Genomic DNA, 19,874 nt, shown 5'->3' with positions numbered 1-19,874 from the left:
CAATCTACCTGGTTGTGGGTCTTCCTCTCCTTTACTGACCCTCCACCCTTCCCAGCATTATATGTTCCCCTTTAAGGGATAGGACCTCCTAGCAACATGCCCAAAGTATGTAAGGTGAAGCCTCATCATTCATGCCTTCAAAGAGCACTCCAGCTGCACCCTCTCCAAGACATATGTGTTCATTCTCTTGGATGTCCATGGGGTGTTCAGTGCTCCTCTCCAACACAACAGTACAAAGATGTCAATTCTTTTTCTGTCTTCCATATTCACCGCACAGCTCTCAGATATATAACAAGTAATCAGAAAGGCTTTGGCTTGAATCAGACACACCTTAGTCCTCAAACTGACATCATTACTCCTCAATAATATGGAAAGGTCCCCAACTGCAGACTTTCCTAGTGTAATCTGTCTCCTAATATCCTGACTGCTTATACCAATGGTGTTAATTGCACATCTAAGCAAAAGTGAAGCTGTTTACAGTTTCAATCCTGATCCATCCATCATGACGTCCCCCTATTTGTCCAATGGTAAGAATCATCTCCAAATGCCAAATATGGTGATTTCATAAATTTGGCCTTACACCAATCAATATTCATCTCTTTTTTAAAAAAAATTATTATTAATTTCAATGAAAATTTACTGAGACTTTGGATTTCCATTCATTCATCATTGCACTTTTCTCCCCTCCCAACCCTCCCCCCTACTACACTACCCTCTTGGAAAAGTAAAAGAAAAATTCTTTCATTGTTTTACACACCCTCCCCCAGGTCCACTCCACTATGCAGCCTTTTCTCTAGACTCCTGTCATGACAAAAATACCTAATCACATCTCCCTTTTAAACAGTTTTCTGCCTCATCTGTTTCAATTCAGTGTACATTATTGAGCCCATCTTTCTCAGTCTCCCTACAACCCCGAGGTCAGTCCTGTTTTACAACAGTGGCACCATGCAGTATCTGTTGTTTTGTGACTGAAATATTTCACTTAGCTTAATGTCCTCCAGGGTCACCCATTTTGAATAATATTGTATAAGTTCCCTGTTTTTCAATGCAGCATAGTATTCCATTGTGTGATTATTCCACAGCTTCTCTATCCATTCCTTTGTTGATGGGCACTTAGGTTGTTCCCAACTCCTTGCTATTGTGAGCAAAGCCGGGATAAACATGGGTGTGCATACATCTGCTTGGATGAATATTTATCTCTTGAGCCTGAGCATACTGGGGTAGGGCAAAAATTAAGCTCTTTTTGAAAAAGAAAATGTAGAAATGGATTTTACAGATACAATTAAAATGTTTGTCAGATGGATTAATATTCCTGGTGGCAGAATTGGTTTGCTCTCAGTCACTGATCTAAGATTAGTGGTTGTATCAATTTAGCATTACTTGTTGTTAGGTGTCATGGACGGCAAGTCCTAGTGACTCTAGCTACCAGTGACAGGGAAGAAATGCCTATAAAGATAGATGGTAAAGAGATTGAGATTGTTAACAGCTTCAGTTTGCTTGGCTCCACAATCAAAACTCTTAGTACCAACAGGCAAAAAATCAAAAGAGTAATTGCATTGGGAAATCTGACTTCTCCAAAGTACTGAAGAGAAACTATATCAGTCTGAAGACTAAGGTGTGCCTATGGTCTTTGTAATTACTTGCTATGAATCAGAGAGCTGGAAAATGAATTGGAATTATTAGAAGAAGAATCAAAGTCTTTGAGCTGTGGTGTTGCATGGACTGCTAGGAGTACAAACAGATTCAACCTGGAGAGGGTGGAGCCAGGCTGTTCCTTGAAGGCAAGGACTCTGAAGCTTCATCTTACATATTTTGGGTATGTTCAAGGAGAGACCAGTCCTTGGAGAGGGATATTATGCTTGGGAGGGTGGAGGGACAGCACAAGATAGAAAGACCCTTGTTGAGATGGATTGACTCGGTAACAAGGGTAAGTGTGTCAGAGAAAATAAGGTTGGCTCAGAATAGAGCAGGCTTCAGATCTGCTCTACGCAAGTGACTCAACAGCGCATAACAACAAAGATTATATCAAGGAAACTCTGACTCACAGTTCTACCCTGTAGCACATGGGGGCAACATAAATTAGAATCAACTTCTCTGCAATAGGTTTAAATTTGGGAATTTTAAAATTTAATTTTTATCCACAAGTATTGAATATGTAATTGTATTAGAAAGAGAGCTATCACATATGCTTGTGACTTGGGGAAAAGTGGTAAGACAGAGTGGAAAATAAAACACTTTTAAAAATTCATGAATTGATACTCATACTGCCAAAAGAGTTAGCTGTATTCATAGAAACCCTTGTTTGAAGCCAAGACTCGTATGACTACAGATGCCCAAAGGAAAGTATTTATATATTTCATTAACTTAAATAAACTATTTACTTGTAGCAGTTTACATTCTACATATCTTTTACATATTGTCAGGAAGAAGCTGCTAATAATTTTGAGATAATAAAAAAACGAATATAGTTATGTTGCCAGTGCAATAATCCTTATAAAAAGTAACGAAAACCTGATAATTTGATTAAGCATTTTATATAATAATAAAGAAAAATGATATGAAGAGACCAATAAAAATATATTTTTATCTTTAATCTTTAAAGAAGTATCTTAAAAACCATTAAAGGCACCACGTATTAATATTTTTCCATTTTGAAAATGTTTAATTACATAAAATGGTGGTTTAATTTATCAGTCATTGTTATCAGGATTGTTTGTTGAGAGTTTCCCTGAAAATAGAGACAGAATTACTAACAAAATCATATAGAAGTCTTAGATGAAATGCAAATACAGAAAATGGATGAGTATTTTTTTATATTTAAATAAAGATTTTTTTTTCTGTACCTACAATTGAAAGTTTATGTAGTTTGTTCCTCTAAAAAAGAATTTATCAAATACATTTTGAGAAAAAGCTGTTATCACTTCATTGAATAATTTATGAGTAGAAGCCCGGTCTGCATTAGTCAAATGAAATAAAGTGTCACCACTAACTGAGAAATAAAATTCACTGTTGAATTTTCTATATTCACTTGATAATTGGAAAAGTCTCATTGCAACTGTTTATCCCAGTTAAATATAAAGGTAAATAATACCAGTTAATTTGTAACGTCCTAGAAAGATGTAATTTATTTGACAGTGTATCACATAGAGGGGATAGTGTATCACATATACAGAGGTATGAAATGGAGGTTTTTTCCAAGTAGTAAGATGATGTGTGATTATTAAAACACATTTTTAAAGTCTTTAAATAGATATACTTTGAATTCTAGTTTATCTGAGTAACAGAGAATGGTTGGAAAGTTTCTAAATTGCTCGTGCTGCTCAGCTTCCTTGTCACTGTGCTGTAGACTTGGCCAGCTCCAAGGAGGATATCAGCAGGAAGTTGGATGAAGGAAGATTCAGCAAATATGGTACAGGAAAAGATAGGGAGAGATTGCTAGAGGAGGAGATGAAGAGGGGAAAAAAATAAGTCATGACAGGAAATGGAAAATGGCTGAGAGCTTGTTTGCAACCATGTAAATATTCAAGATGTGGAGAAATAATGAGTTAATAATTTGAATGTATGTCTTTATTTGAATAAAATTATAAGTAAAATCTGACACATAGATATAATTCCAATATTGCTGACTACATAAACTTATTAAGGAATGTTAATGCTCTTGGCAATCTGCTCCCATGGGATTATTGCCTCTGAAACCCTGATAGAGCTATGGTGTGGTTCAGACTCGATAGCCCATAGGAATAAGAATGTATATTTCCAGAAAACTGTCTGTGCAGAACTATAAAATAAAGTGTTCAGGGATAAAACAACAACAACAACAAAAACAGAAAGAAAGAAAAAACCTCAAAAAACAAAACTATCTATCTATCTATCATCTATCTATGTATCTATCTGAAAAATAGCTTCTACAATATAAGTACACATTGAATACTAGCTGTTACTTTGTGGTCAAATGCCAGTGTGATTTACAGCTTCTGCAAATCCACTGAAAGGTATACTATGTGTCAGTTCCAACTTGGCTGTAAATGATCTTAGTTTTTGTTATGTGGTATAAATGGTTCATGTGGATAGCTTCTAATAAAAAATTATGGACTTGAGTCATAATTTGGTGATACCTCGAAAGGGACATTTTAACGATCCATTTCCTTAAAAAAAAAACCAACCATTGAAAACCATAAACAATACCGTGATTATATGTTTAATTGTTCTTTTTATGCACCAGTTTTCTTAAATTGAACAGCAGGATGTAGACCAAAACTTAATGCCATAAAACTGATCCTATGGTTCTCCTGGGGTCAGAAGTATGCCAGAGTAGAATTGTGTTCCAAAGAGTTTTCTGCAGCTGATTTCTAAGTTCTCTAGACCTTTCTTCAAAGTTGTCCCTAGACAAACTCTAGTCTTTTGATTAGGTGGCGGATTCATTATCAATTTACCTTTATCCAGGGACTCTAGAGTTAGGTAAGAATTTAGCATTTGGCACGTGACAGTATCTGCAGAGATGAGTCTTCAACTTCATGTTTTTGCCAGCGTTAATTTTCTTTTTTTTTTTCTATAATTATATTTTATTAATTTTCATAAACATTTACAGAGATTTTGGGTTTCCACTCATTCATTGTTGCACTATTCTCTCTACCCTCCTCCCAGTTTGTTCTTGTCCAAATGCCACAGTGCTTGTCGAAGCCAGTTCTGATTAATCTTCTTTGTCAGTGTATCCTTTGCCATTCCCTATCACTCCTCCCTGAGAGAGACTTCACCCTGAGTCATAAGGAAAAGGGGACGGCGTATTCTCTTAGCTACTTCCTGCTGAAAAGGGACGCTGTGGGTTTCAGGGTGAAGATCTTCTCTCACTACTCTAAAGGGCCCCTTTGGCAGTAGGAAACACATAGACTATTATGGAGATTGATTTTGGAATTCAGATACACTCTTATTGATTGTGCTTGGCTGTACATGTACATATCCTTCAAGATGTATCATGGGGGTGTTGCAACCTAGAAGACACAAATTTGACTAACAAGTTATAAGTACATGAGTCCAAAAATTATGGAAAAGTAAAAGAAAAGATTCTTTCATTGTTTTACAAACCCTCCCCCAGGTCCTCTCCACCATGCAGCCCTCGCTCTAGTCTCCTGTGATGACAGAAATACCCAGTTACATCTCTCTTTTAGACGGTTCTCTCCCTCCTCTGCTTCAGTGCAGTATACATTATTGAACCCATCTTACTCAGTGTCTCCCTAACCCCAAGGACAGTCCCATTCTACAACAGTGGCATCATGTAATATTTGTCCTTTTGTGACTGGGATATTTCACTCAGCATAATGTTCTCCAGAGTCAACCATTTTGAATAATATTGCATGAGTTCCTTGTTTTTTAATGCAGCATAGTATTCCATTGTGCGAATATACCACAGCTTCTCTAGCCATTCGTTTGTTGATGGGCACTTAGGTTGTTTCCAACTCCTTGCTATTGTGAACAAAGCTGCAATAAACATGGGTGTGCATATATCTGCTTGGATGTCAGCTATGGTCTCTTCAGGGTATATTCCCAGTAGTGGAATTGCTGGGTCAAATGGTATCTCTATTTGCAACTTTTTGAGAAAGCGCCATACTGCTTTCCACAGGGGTTGCACCATTTTACACTCCCACCAACAGTGAATCAGGGTTCCAGTTTCTCCACAACCTCGCCAGCATTTGTTGCTTGCTGTTCTGTTAAATTTTGCTATTTTGACTGGGGTGAAATGATATCTCATAGTTGTTTTAATTTGCATCTCTCTTAGGGCTAGGGATTTTGAGCATTTCTTCATGTGTTTGTTAGCCATCTGAATGTCGTCTTCGGTGAAGTGTCTGTTCATATCCTGTGCCCATTTTTCTATTGGATTATTTACCTTTATCTTGTTGTGGTGCTCAAGTATTTCATAAATTCTGGATATAAGTCCCTTATCTGATATGTTATTACCGAATACTTTTTCCCAGTCAGTGGCTTCCCTTTTTACCCTACTGGAGAAGTTTTTGGATGTGCATAGGGATTTGAGTCTTAGAAGGTCCCATTCATCTATGTTATCTTCTCCTGGTTGTAGCTTTTCCAGGATACTGGGAAGACTGTTTATGTTGTGGATTAGGACTTCTAGTGTTGTTCCTAGCTTTTCTGTAATGAATTTCATAGTCCTTGGTTTTAGTCCTAGGTCCATGATCCACCTTGAGTTGGTTTTTGTGTATGGAGTGAGGTGTGGGTCTTGCTTGAGTCTTTTGCAGATATTTTTCCAATTTTGCCAACACCATTTGTTAAAAAGGCTGTCGTTCCCCCACTTCACTGATTTCATCTCCTTGTCAAAGATCAGTTGACCATAGATAGATGGGTTGATCTCTGGATTCTCAATTCGATTCCATTGATCTATGTGTCTGTCATTGTACCAGTACCATGCTGTCTTGACTACTATGGCAGTGTAGTAGGATTTGAAATCAGGGAGTGAGATACCTCCTACCGTTCTTCTATTCTTAAGGAGTGCTTTGCTTATTCGGGGCTTTTTCCCATTCCATATGAAATTGGAGATTGCCTTTTCCATCTCGTTGAAGAGCCAGCGTTAATTTTCATTGTCATTCACTTAGCATGTACTTTGAGTGTTTTTCTTTATATGTGAAATTTTTAATTAAACATTCATAGTAACCATTTAATTGACTTTAAATGTATTAGGTGAGGTGGAATTCTCACTAATGTTTCTCTTTGCCACATAATTTATCTTTTCTCAGATACTAAAATTAATGACTTAGAATACCCTGAAATAATCTGACTTACAAGATGCTCTGTGGCCCATGTCTTTCACCCCTTTGACCAGATTAATCACAAAATAAATTCAGTTATAAAATCTAGGACATTTCCTTCATACTTTTTCAGTATGTCACACATTTTATTTTTCTGGATTTAGAATATTAGCCAAAAAAAAGGTAAAAAATAAGAATATTGAATTTTTAGGAATTTCTTATTTTCTGCTCTTATTTATCAATTTATATGGATTATACCAAACTTTTGATCATGCAAGGTCAATAATACTAACAATGACTATGTTCCATGGAAATGTAAAGCAGTCAGTTGTTGGAGGATGCACACTGTGTACTTTGCAGAAAGTCAAGATATTTTTTGTCTGTCTAGTTTGATCTGGTATTTCTTTAAATTCTTGATTTTTCTGTAAAAAGAATAAAACCCAATTCCTTATATTCAGTAATTGTTTTCATGAATGTATCAAACTGTAGTATTTGTTAATTGAACAGATTTCAATATACTACTGCATTATATTTTATTAGGTAAGCTATAATCAAGTGTTAATCTTTCATAAGGTTAGTCAGTTCTAAAGTATTCTTAATCAGAAGAGCTGTTTAAATATATGACCTGGGATAAAAACACAATTTTCATAATAAACCAAGAGCATAAATTTATCAAACATGATATCAGAAATAGATTTCTAAAAGATGGGATTTTTCTCTAAAATTATTTTTACCAAATATCTTAATTTTATTTGCCCTCTTAAGTCACCTTTCCTCTTCCTTTGTATTTCCATACATGAAAGCTCCACCTCAGTTGCCCTATCTTTTAGTCTACATGTGTTCTGTTGTACATAGGGTTTTCATAGGCCTGCTATTTTAGAAGCGGATGGCCAATCCTTCTTCCTAGTCTGTCTTAATCTGAATGCTCAGATTTAGAGAAGTATCTGACAGACAAGCATTTTACAGAAAAAGTGAAAGATATATCCCTAATTGTGGAATTAACCATTAGTTTCAGTGTTGTCCCTGCCCTTGGCACAAGTGTCTTGACCTAATTATTTTTCTGCTCCACCATCCACCAGCATCCGCATCCACTCCCACCCACTCCCTTCAACACCTATCCCCGTTTTCCAGCCTTTGATCTGATAGCTTATATCTGAAGATTTTCTGGGCTTTTGTTCTATATGCAGAACAGATTATCCGGGAGGCTGGGTTCTAGGAGAAGTGTGGCATCAGGATTGGTGCAAGATCCATCAACAATCTGCGTTATGCAGATGACACAACCTTGCTTGCTGAAACTGAGGAGGACCTGAAGCGCTTGCTGCAGAGGGTCAAGAACTGCAGCCTCCAATATGGATTGAGGCTCAATATGAAGAAGACAAAGATTTTCACCACAGGACCAATTGGCAGCCTCAGGATGGATGGTGAAGACACTGAAATTGTTCACAGCTTTAGTTTGCTTGGCACCAGCAGCCAGGAAATTAAAAGACGTACTTCGATGGGAAAGTCTGCTGTTAGAGACCTCTCCAAAGTACTGAAGAGCAATAGTGTCGCTCTAGAGACTAAGGTGTGTCTGATACAGGCCATGGTCTTTGCTATCATACTAAGGAGGATAGAAAGAATTGATGCCGTTGAGTTGTGGTTCTGGAGAAGAGTATTGATTGTACCATGGACTGCTAAGAAAACAATAAGGTTCATCTGGGAGAGGGTTAAACCAGGCTGCTACTTGGAGGGAAGGATTCTGAGGCTTCATCTGACATACTTTGGACATGTTGCAAGGAGAGACCAGTCCTTGGAGAGGAACATCATGCTTGGTAGGGTGGAGGGACAGAGCAAGAGGGGAAGACCCTCAATGAAGTGGATTTATTCAGTGACTGGAGTAATCAGAGTGGGGAAGTCAGAGACAGTGAGATTGGCACAGGACAGAGCAAGGTTTAGGGCTGTTGTACATAGGGTTGCTATGAGTCGCAAGTGACTCAGCGGCACATAACAACAACAACAACAGCTAAGTCATCTTTGTGTTCCTTTTTGTATGTAATAATTTTTTAAACTCTGTACATCTGTAAACTAGAGCTTATGCAAATAAATGTAAATTTTAAAATAAAAATGAAATAATGGTAAATTGGGGATTGACTGTCATTTCAATCAACAGAAAAAAATTCAGTTGTGAACTAACATCAGAAGGAATTTGATGCAACCCATAAAGGAAAACGAAAGAGTTTATGAAAAATTTCTAGACAAACTATTTCAGCAATTAGGTTGTACTTATTTTCTAAAACTTTGAATGACGTAATATAGACTTCAGAAGTAATTTGTAAAGTTTCTTAAAATGTAATTGGATTTGTACAGTTATCCTATATAAATTATACTGTTGCTTTTCATAGCCATCTGAGGATGGTATAGGGGGAAAACATATTTTTAGCATTTAGAAATAAATTACAACAAGAAAAGAAACTGAAGTATACATAATTAATTTAAATATTTTCCTTTTCTCTCATCTTTCCAATATTACTGCATAAGATTGATGAAAAGAAGTTTTACTTTAATTTCTAGTTAATATAGTTTTCAATTGATACTCCCCTAATTTGGCTAACATTTTCACTATATGATATAAGAATATTCCTCAAAAATGTGTATACAAACACACACACACTTATAAACACATATGAATACATACAGATATACAGATACATTCACCATGACTACAGAATAAAATACTAACTTCTTAAATACTAGCTTTAAAACAACTTTTTTCCTTAAACATTCTTGCCATCTAGTCCTGCCTGTCATGCACCCAGCTCTTCTCTTTACTGACGGATTAGGGAGGAGACTGCAGCATGGGGTCCTCATTATCTAGTGCTGCTACAGCAGAAATGCCACGCGAAATGGCTATTAAAAAACAGTATTTATTTCCTCACCTTTCTGGAAACTAAAATCCAATCCAGGGTTCTGTCTATGTCAGTTCCTTCCTTGTCAGTAACCCTAGGTATTGTTTCATTCTTCACACATTGTTTGTCTTTACTCTGTAAGTCGGTTCTGGTATTTTTAACACTCAGAAGTAATTAGGTTTAGGATCCACCTCCATCAGCTGCTCCTCAGAAGGACAGACAATCTCTTCCCATGAGATTAACTTTCTGTTAAAACCCACTAGAGGGTCAGCTATTGGTCAGTTTGGACTTGACAGTATCCAACAACAACCTTAGTTGTTGTTGTTGATTGCTTTTGAGTCGAGCATGACTCATAGCAACTCTGTGAACAAAAGGTCTGAAGCCCCCACAACTATCGACATTTATCAAAGTGCCTAGAGTTTCCTGAGGCATGTTATTTAGGAAATGGATGCCACTCTTGCTTCTAATCCTAGTATGACTTTATTAATATAGCAAAAGAAGAATACCATTTCCAAAGAGGACAACTATATAGGCACATTTTCCCCATACAGTATGGTCCATACATATGGTCAGAAGTGTTCTGTAATGGATTCAAATTTGCATTGCCAAATATTGTGTCATGATCAAATAAAGATAGAGCTAATATTTGACCCTATTTATGAGCAAATAAATATTTTTAAATTCATTAGATCACAGGATTTATACAATTTTAAAATTAATTATTTAAATCAAAACACTCTTACATCTGATTTAAAATTTCCAATATCCCTTAGATCATGTAAGATAAAGAGGTTTCTCTGGTGCTAGGAGAGGACCCCTAGCAGCCAAGGATTGCTATGGAAGTTCCTCCAGGGAAATCCTTTGGAATCTCCAAGTCATTGCATGTCAACTACATGCATATACATAGCCAGATGTAGCTGGGAAGAGGAGGAGCAATCTTTAGATAACACTTTAGAGAGATGACCTGAGAAACAGGAGACCTTCCACAAAGAACTGAAGCGAGAAGTTCTCTATCACGAGGAAAAGCATGTTGTTGTGTCTTAGTTGCAGCTCTGCATTCCCTGCTAGAGGCTCTCCTAACACCTTCCATGGCTGCACTGAGTGCTTTTAGGAGTTCAGAAGGGTCCATGCAGATTACAGCATGTAAAGTTTAGAATTAAGACAGTGAATTGTATGAATGTAAGAGGAATAATGTATATCTTGAAAATTCTACCTTCACAAAAGTGGCTTGTAGACCAGAGAACCGTAAGTCCATAAGACATGACCTAAACCAACCAATCGATCAATTTCTTTTCTACAAAAACAGAGTTGTTCTTTACTTTTTGTTGGATTGTGTTAAAACAAATGTTCTTCCCTACTCTATGTTCAAAATACCTCCAATCCCAGATAAAAAGCAAATAAAAAAAAACTTGGAAGGAAATGGATCAGCTTCCTTTTTTATTTAAGTGTTTTTGTTTTTTTGTTTGTTTTGTTTTGTTTTAGCAAAAGGAGTATTCACAACACTGGCAACTCTCTGAGGTGAGGGATGTGTGAGGTTAGGTGTTGCTGTGCCACCACCCAGCAGATTGCCTACTTACTTCTTAGCAAATATTTCAGGGTTATTTACTAAAGAAATTAATCCATATCTTCTCCATATTGAGCACATGATAAGCTTTAATTATGAATGTGTATGGGACATGAGAGGAGACAGTTCTTCCTAGATTTCTTTCCCTCTCTCCTTAGTAAACTGTGCATGTTCAGACAGGAAAAGTCCTTGCATTCAAAGTACGTATTATATTACAATAAGAAAAGCAAGTTAAAATGAAAAGCCAAACAGCAGAGATTTGCGAGATTCTGACTCGTAGAGGTTACACATGTTTCAGAATAGAACTGGACTTCCTAAAATTTTCTTAACTTTAATTGCCACCAAAGTAGATCACCTGGCTTTTCTTACATCTCATCACTGGGACCATTTGAATTGTCAATATTTGGATTGTTGTTGTTGTGTGTACCGTAGTTGGAACCAACCCATAGCTGACCCTCCAACAGTTTTCAGAGGCAGTTAATTGCAAGGGAGGAGATTGCCTGTCCTTCTTTCCCAAGGAGTGACTAGGGCCTCAAACCATGTACCTAAGGGACTGTAGTACAGCTTCTTGCCACCACTCAGTGAAGCTTGAAGGGAGCTCTGGAGGCTGAGTGGTAAGAAGTTGTTCTACCAACCAAAGACATGTGGTTTGAATCTAGCAGATGTTCCATAAGAAAAAGATGGGCAATCTTTTCTCATGCAATTTACAGCCTCTAGAAACCTTCTGGGAAGGTCATCTACAACTCATTTCCTACTCAGCATTATGTAAAAACAATGAAGTTTGACGTCTCTCTAATTCTTGGGCAGGTTGCCTGAATATTAGGTATGCATGACCAGTATCTTTGCAAGGGTCTGTTATATATCTTAAAGAGATTCAAATCTGTTAAAAAGATTGTTGTTGTTATGAAATACCATCGAGTCATAGACGACTCATAGCTACCCTATGAACAAAAGACCTGAAAACTTACTTATATAACTTTCATCATTTCTCCACGTTCATAAGCGTTTCCGGAGGCAAGCTATTTCAAAAGTGGATGTCACTCCTGCTTCCAACCTTGTTTTAATCAGGGAGCTCCACCAAAACTGTCCACCATGGGTATACACTATCATATTTGGCACATCAGTGACACAGTGTTTAGCATCACACCAACTACGAGTTACCTCTATACAGCAAATGGACAGAACATCGCTATACCACTTAGAAGAATTACCAAAAACAATTAAAACCAGCCCGAGGGTTGCAGATTAAAATCACCTTTGGCTTGGTAGTATCACTTTGTATCCACTAGGCCAACAAAGCTCTCTCGTTGTTATTGTTGTTAAGTGCCACTGAGTCATAGACAACTCATAGAGACCATATGATTGGAAGACCTGAACACTTCCTATAGCTATGGTAGGTAAATAAATTGAGTAAAAGCAAATTGTTAACAAAAGAAAGATATAGCAATGTGTCCTACAATAATAGACAATATACAGTCAACACTCTCAGCACCAGTAGCCAGGAAATTAAAAGACATATTGTGATGGGAAAGCCTGCTGTTAGGGACCTCTCCAAAGTACTGAAGAGCAATGGTGTCTCTCTAGAGACCAAGGTGTGTTTGATACAGGCCATGGTCTTTGCTATCACTTGTTATGCATCAGAGAGTTGGACAGTGACTAAGGAGGATAGAAGGAGAAGTGAAGCCTTTGAGCTGTGGTGCTGGGGAAGAGTATTGAGGATACCATGGACTGCTAGGAAAACAAACAGATTCGTCCTTCAAAGGGTTAAACCGGGCTGCTCCTTGGAGGCAAGGATTCTGAGGCTTCTTCTGACATACTTTAGACAACATGTTGTAAGGAGGGACCAGTCCTTGGAAAGAGACATCGTGCTTGGGAGGGTGGAGGGACAGCGCAGGAGGGGAAGACCCTCTATGAGGTGGATTGATTCAGTGACTGGGGTAATTGGGATGTGTGTGTTAGAGACAGTGCAATTGGCACAGAACAGAGCAGAGTTTAGGGCTGTTGTACATAGGGTCGCTATGAGTCACAAGTGACTCGACGGCACATAACAACAACATACTTCCTTCAACGTTTGCTGTATAATTGTTATATATACACATATGTTATATGTGTATCATTGGAATAAGGATGACAAAGGAAGAACTGATGCCTTTAAATTGTGGTGATGGTATGGAATGGCCCATGGATGGCCAAAGAACAAACATACTTGTGTTGGAGGAGGTGCAACCCCAGTGGTACTTCATCTCATATACTATGAGCATGTTGTCAGATAGACTGGTCCTTGGAAAATGGCATCATGATGGCAAAGGTGGACTTTCAACAAAACAGGTTGGCATAGTAATTATAACAATGCACTTGAGCATATCAGAGATCATATGGATGATGCAAGATAGAGCAAGTTTCAGATCTGTTGTTTATAAGGCTGCTGTAGTGAACAAAAGAAGCAACACTATTACGATGACAGGTCAAGAACGGAAAGAATTAGGATAGTTTTGGGGACTGGATTTTTTAAAAAGAAATAAATTGGACCAGTTAGACAAACCTGCACAAGCAGAGAAAGCTGCTGTAATAGCTAGGCTTAGCAAGGATCTCTGTACAAAAATATATCTGAAAATCCTAGGTCCTATGAGACTGAACTCAATTTAAGTTAAAATTTAGTAGGTCTTAAAAACTCCAAAGTAGTTCAAGCCAAGATTTACTTCAGACCTAATCATAAATTTATTCATTGTTAGTGTTTAGTCCTTCAGAATAATTCAGAACATTTTGAACAATATTTCATGCACTAAGATGATTTTAAAATGCTACTCTTATTTCAGTTTAGTCAATAATTTCAAACAAGATTAGCTAGAAACGGCGACAGAGGGCTCCAGAGATGTCACACTGCAGTAAAAAAATGCCAGAATCTACAAGATTATACTAAGAAAAGTTTTTATGGCTTGTATAAATAGTACATTTATAATTTCTAAGTAATAGACATAAACTGATAAAATACTTTCTCTGTGTGGGGCGAAAGGTTAAGGACATGGCTATGAATTAAGTTCTTTGAAAGAGTGACCTACTTTATGTGTTTTAAGTACATTTGTGGCAATATATGTATATCAAGATAGAAAGAAGACAATCTCCTCCTGTGATTTACAATCTACAAACACCTACGGGAGGCTCAGCTGTGAGTTGGTCCTGACTTGATGGCAATAAGTTGAAAATATATCTCAAATCTTATTGATCTCAAGTTTAAGTCAATTAATAACTGATACTCCATGGGGTTTCTGATACTATAAATTACATGAGAGGAGACTTCCTATCTTTTTCCTAGGGAGTCACTAGTGAAATTGACTTGCTAGTGAATTGGGCTCTGCCTTTAGATTATATTAGTAATGTAATTCTATACAGAATAGTCTGTCAGTGCTTACATAGCAACCCTATGAACAAAGGACCTGAAAGCTTTCTTTAAGTATCATCATTTCTCTAAGTTAATAGAATTTCCAGAGGCATGTTGTTTAGGAAGTGGATGCTCTCCTGCTTCCAAGCCTGTCTCAATTCTGGGAGCTCCACCAAACACTGTCCACTATGGGTAACCATTATGGCATTTGACACACATAACATCGATTTTTAATATCTATTCATGCCTGCTAATGTTCACTTTTACAATCATTTTCCACAGAATTCATTAAACAAGTACTTCATGCATAAGCACATCTACATGATTTCTGGACATATTAATAAAGCACACTAGATTAAAGTGAAATTATTTTTCTACATTAAGAAACCTAGTTATTTCAGAAAACGCATATGGTTTAATAACCCAACAGGTATGTAATTTTCTAGGTATTAAACCAAATGTTCTGTTTCTAAAAGCAACAGGAAGGAAACTTCTGGAAATGGAAACTTCCAAGTTGCTTTCAGAAATCAAGCTTGTTCTCTTGAAATTCAATGTCTATGAACACCTTGCTAGACTGATGAGGTTGAGTTCAACCCTTCTCAAGGCATCATACCTATCACTGGCTCATCCAAATGAATGATTAGCACACTTGACTGCTAAACAAAAAATTATAGTCAAGTCCACCCAGTGGTGCCTTGGAAGAAAAGCCTGGTTATCTACTGTAGAAAAATTACCCACTGAAATCCCTGTAGAGTGCAGTTCTAGTCTGACACAGATGAGGGTGACACGTGTTGGAGTAAGTTCTGCAGTAACTGGATGTCACTGCAGAGCTTTTAGTCCTGTCCCCATCATTAACCAACATGTGCTAGTGTAATTTCTCACCCACAATATCAGAACAAGGAGTCATCATCTGTTGAGTCCTAGGCTGCATCTAGGACATACTATCACTTTTTTTTTAAAATGCTTTAATTTTATTGAACATTTTCTGCAAAACACTTTTAAACAATATTCTGTTCATCTCCCTAAAGCCTAGAAGTAGTGAAAATATTCAACTAGAAAAATTGGGTATGAAGCGGCATAGGTGGGAGGGTGCCTCAGTCAGCCTCTTGGCGGGTTCTCTCATCTTCCGGAAGGCACAGCTGGGTTCTGGAAGGTTCTGGAAGGCTCTCGGGGCTGCGTCTGGCTCACTGGCTGGGGTTCTGGTGCAGGTTGCGCAGCACCCAGGCGGATGGCATCAGGAGGGTCGTGAAGATCACCACCAGGCCCACGGCGATCTCCACACCCGACGCGGGCTGGTGGCGGGAGTCCGAGTGGGCGAGGCGGCGACGGGCGCGCAGGCCGAGCAGGACCACGCGGCGGCCGTGCAGCGGGTAGAACACGGTCACTCGGGGCATGGCGAGGCAACGCGGACGCCGGCACGTGGACAGCAGCGAGGCCAGCAGCGCGCTGCACGGGGCGGGAAGGCGGTCTGCCGACATACTATCACTTAAGACTGTTGACAGAATAAATTATTCATTTCCACTAAAATTTGAGCTTCATGGGGTACAACGTTTTGTTTTCCCAGAAGAACACTGTCTACCATGTAGGGATATAGTCATATGACTCTTGATGAATGAAATAGGCAATTAAAAGTGCAATTAGTTTTTTTGGTTGTTGTCATGTGTTGCCAAGTAGGAACCAACCCATGGAACTGACCCATAGCTGACCCTTCAGCAGGTTTTCAGAGGCCAATTAATCACATGGGAGGATATATTAGTCTTTTAGTAGGACATTCCATTACAATACTTATCACATTAATGCCAAGATGCCAAGATAGATGGTTGGAATATCCAGGACCTACATTTTAATCCCTGCTTAATGATTTGGGAAAGTTGCTTACCCTTTCTGAGCATATTTTTTCCATCTATAAAATGACTTTACACATTTTACCTGCTGGTTTAACACAATTGTTCACTCCCATAAGTATATGGCAGTTTTATTCAAATATATGTCAAAGTGAATTTTATCAGTTGTATTATACATGCCTGAATGAATAATATCTTTTTTTTTCATTTTCTACTGGGTTTATTTACAAAATTCAATATATTGTTTTCAAGAATAAATTCTTAGGCGAGCTCTGGTGGCCTAGAGGCAACAAGTTGTACTGCAATCTCAGAGGTACATAGTTCAAATCCAGCAGATACTCTGCTGGAGAAGGAGGGGCAATCTCCTCCTGTATCAGTCAGATCCAATTTGATGGAACACGCAAACACAAACTAGTAAAATAAAACCCTCTCGGATCCTTATACTCATTCTAAAATAATGGTTTTATACAATATTTATCCTTGTGGGACAAAGTTAGTTAACTCACTTGGGAGAGACTAGAAAGCATTATACTGAATAACATATCTTATGTATGTTTTTCTGAACAATCACAGTCCAATAAAAATTAGCATGCTCATGCCTTTCAGCTGAAGAACATTAACAAAAATAAAGCAACTCTATTTGCACCGAATCTATTGTGACGTTATGATCTCCAATCTTGTTTCTAAGACTGTAAATCATAATAAGAACAAATTGCTTGATTATTCTCTATTGAAACAGCTGTTGGATTTGAACTGCTGACCTTTTCAGTTATGTTATATAGGCTGTGCTACATAGACTTCTTGAAGATTATAATGGGCAGAGATAAAATAACTCATCCATGATCTCTCAGTTAGTTAGGATTCTAATCAGAAATTGCAATGTATACTACAGGGTTCCCCCCCCAATAATCTCTGAATAAATATGAAAACCAAATAATGAAAATAAAGTAAGACAGAAGAATTGACAACCATGCAGTTCAAGTCCACCAGGTGCTCCTAAGGAGAAGGATGGCCAATCTCCTCCCATGCTATTAACAGCCTCTGAAAACCTGCCAGAGGATAAACTCTGGGTTGATTCCAACTTAATGGTACACTACTACAACAGCAACAACTGTGGTGGTGGTCAAAAATATGAACTCTACCATGAATTGTGAAAAGAACAAACAAATGAGTCTTTAAGCAAATGCAAGCAGAGCGAGTGATTCTGAGAAGTGAGCTTGATAAGATTCTAATGTGCCAACATTAGATACGTCATCAGGAAAGATCAAGACCTAGAAAAGAATTTCATGTTTGGTAAAGTAGAGGTGGAGAAAATGAGTGAAATGAAATGATTTGAGAACCACAATGATAGGCTCAAACGTAGCACAGATAAAGAGGACACTGGATGAGGCAACATTCAAAGCTGACTTATATGGCCATTACACAAGAGCAAAACATTAGTTTACTCCAAGTCTGGCCCTAAGCTTACTTCCTTGTTTCCTTAGGTTAGACTAAAATTACTTCTACAACTTTGACAAATATTTGTTTTGCTGTAAGCATTTATTCACATTTTCTAATAATTAAGATAAATTATATTTTAAAATAATGAAGTGAAGAAGTGTGAAACCACAGTAACTAATTTCGTGCACTGTGAGACTGACCTATACAGGAAAATACATGTTTCAAGAAACAATCACTCGTAATTTATTCATTCCCCCTCCCCGATTCCCTTTGGCTACATAATTGAATTCTCTATCATGTTTTTCAAGATTTTAAGATAATACTTCAATGTCAGGTTCATTCCATGTCAATTTCATTTCCAGGCATGCTTTACTGTCAAGATCAATAGCTCTTTGTAATTTAAACTCTGAGTTTACTCTGCCTCTTGGTACTGGCTGGCACCGGTCTGAAAAAGCTCAACTCTGATAGACACACTTCCCACTTTCTAAGTCATTAATAACACTTTACATATAACTTCATACTTGCCACAAATCACTGAGTCAAAGACATAAAAAAAGATGAAAAATTATAAGGTCATGGCGTTTGTGTGCGTGTGTACCTGCGTTTCTTTGCAGGCTAAATGCTATAGTACTATAAGATTGTTTTAAATCCATTCTTCATTCACTGTGAGCAAAATGTGTTTTGTGTTTAAGCTTGCTTTTCTGAGCTCTGATGTTTTAGCGTAATTCATATCTGGATAACTTCAGAGTAGATATATACTCTTTCGGGGTTTTTTGTGGCAGCTATACAATCTTCCAAAAGAGGATCTCCAGACTATCCTTATACACTGCAATTAGGTGGATTTGAACTGGCAACCTTGGGGTTTTAATCATTTGTTTCAGATAGGAAACCAGGAAATGTATTTTCACAAAAAAGCTAAAGCAGTCAAAGATTTGCCTTTTGCCTCAGGTGTAAGAACCCACAGACTGAGGGCTGTGATTAATGCAAAAGCGCTTATCAATAATTTACCCATCATACATGACAGGGCCTTAGTGAGGCTGTTTTGTGTCAATATTCCTAGAGGTCATCCCGTTCCCCCAGCTCTGTGATAATTATTAAGACCTAGCAGCCCCATTACCAACAGTGAGCCAAGGAGCTAATCTTCACATTTAATTGAAAGTTCATTTGTTTATTCATCTATTAAGCATCTAATGTAATAGGAATAAGATAATAAATACAGAATATTGCATGATTTACCCAAATCGTATACGATAGTAGCAAAATTCAAAATAACAAAGATAGGCTTAGTATATATTTGGTGCCAAGCAGCAATTCCATGTGTGGGTAACAATTGTGTTCAGCTGCTAACTGAAAGGTTGGTAGCTCAGATTCCTCTGGTAGTTCCACAGAAGACCCAGCAGTCAACTTCCATTAAGATGACAACCAAGAGTACCCTGTGCAGCTGACTGCTACTCTATGGCACAGGGTGTTTTCAGGAATCCAAATTGACTTGAGCACAACACGTTTGGCTTGTACTGGCTGGTTGTATGTAATCACTTCAAATTCATTACCACTGGGTTGATTTCAACTCATAATGACCCTCCAGCAGGTTTCTGAGGCTATAAACCACACAGGAGAAGACTGCCTGTCTTTCTTCCAAGAAACTAGTTGATTTTGTGCCTCCATGCACAGGCAGCATTTGTGTCGTCAATGCAACCTACTACAGGCACTACTAGAGATCCTAAATAATTGTTGTTGTTGTTAAGTCCCGTTGAGTCATAGGCGACTCATAGTGACCCTATGGGTCATAGATGACTTGATAGCACGTTAGGACAACAGTAACATGCAATAACTATAATATATCCGTTTCTTTTGTGTGTGTTACTCTGATGCTTGAAGATATGTATCATTTCTTTCAGATAAGGACAAGGTCACTCATTGGACAAGTTTCCAAGGAGCTTTCAAACTAGAACAGACTAGAAGGAAAGGTCTAGTGATCTACTTTTGAAAATTACCCAGTGAAAATCA

The 19,874-nt window shown here is 37.8% G+C and overlaps 2 protein-coding genes across 5 annotated transcripts in view; one reads left to right on the top strand and one right to left on the bottom strand.

Annotated features, from left to right (window-relative positions):
• Positions 1-19,874, top strand: part of GRIK1 (glutamate receptor, ionotropic, kainate 1) — a 775,818-nt gene that overhangs the window by 61,562 nt on the left and 694,382 nt on the right. The gene's annotated exons all lie outside the window — the stretch shown is intronic.
• On the bottom strand, positions 15,768-16,061 carry LOC102845125 (cytochrome c oxidase subunit 8C, mitochondrial-like). The gene has a single exon (XM_006899422.1). It carries the CDS (start codon positions 16,059-16,061, stop codon positions 15,768-15,770), a length of 294 nt encoding a protein of 97 aa, XP_006899484.1.

This window comes from Elephantulus edwardii, unplaced genomic scaffold (genome assembly GCF_000299155.1).
Source record: "Elephantulus edwardii isolate Elephantulus edwardi_28Jun2011 unplaced genomic scaffold, EleEdw1.0 scaffold00256, whole genome shotgun sequence".
In the NCBI taxonomy this organism is placed as follows: domain Eukaryota; kingdom Metazoa; phylum Chordata; class Mammalia; order Macroscelidea; family Macroscelididae; genus Elephantulus; species Elephantulus edwardii.
Note: the sequence above shows the minus strand (reverse complement) of the source record. Positions and strands in the feature narration are given on the sequence as shown.

Bases quoted from the DNA above. Each gene is read 5' to 3' on its own strand.
- LOC102845125 (XM_006899422.1), bottom strand. From the start codon at position 16,061: ATGTCGGCAGACCGCCTTCCCGCCCCGTGCAGCGCGCTGCTGGCCTCG.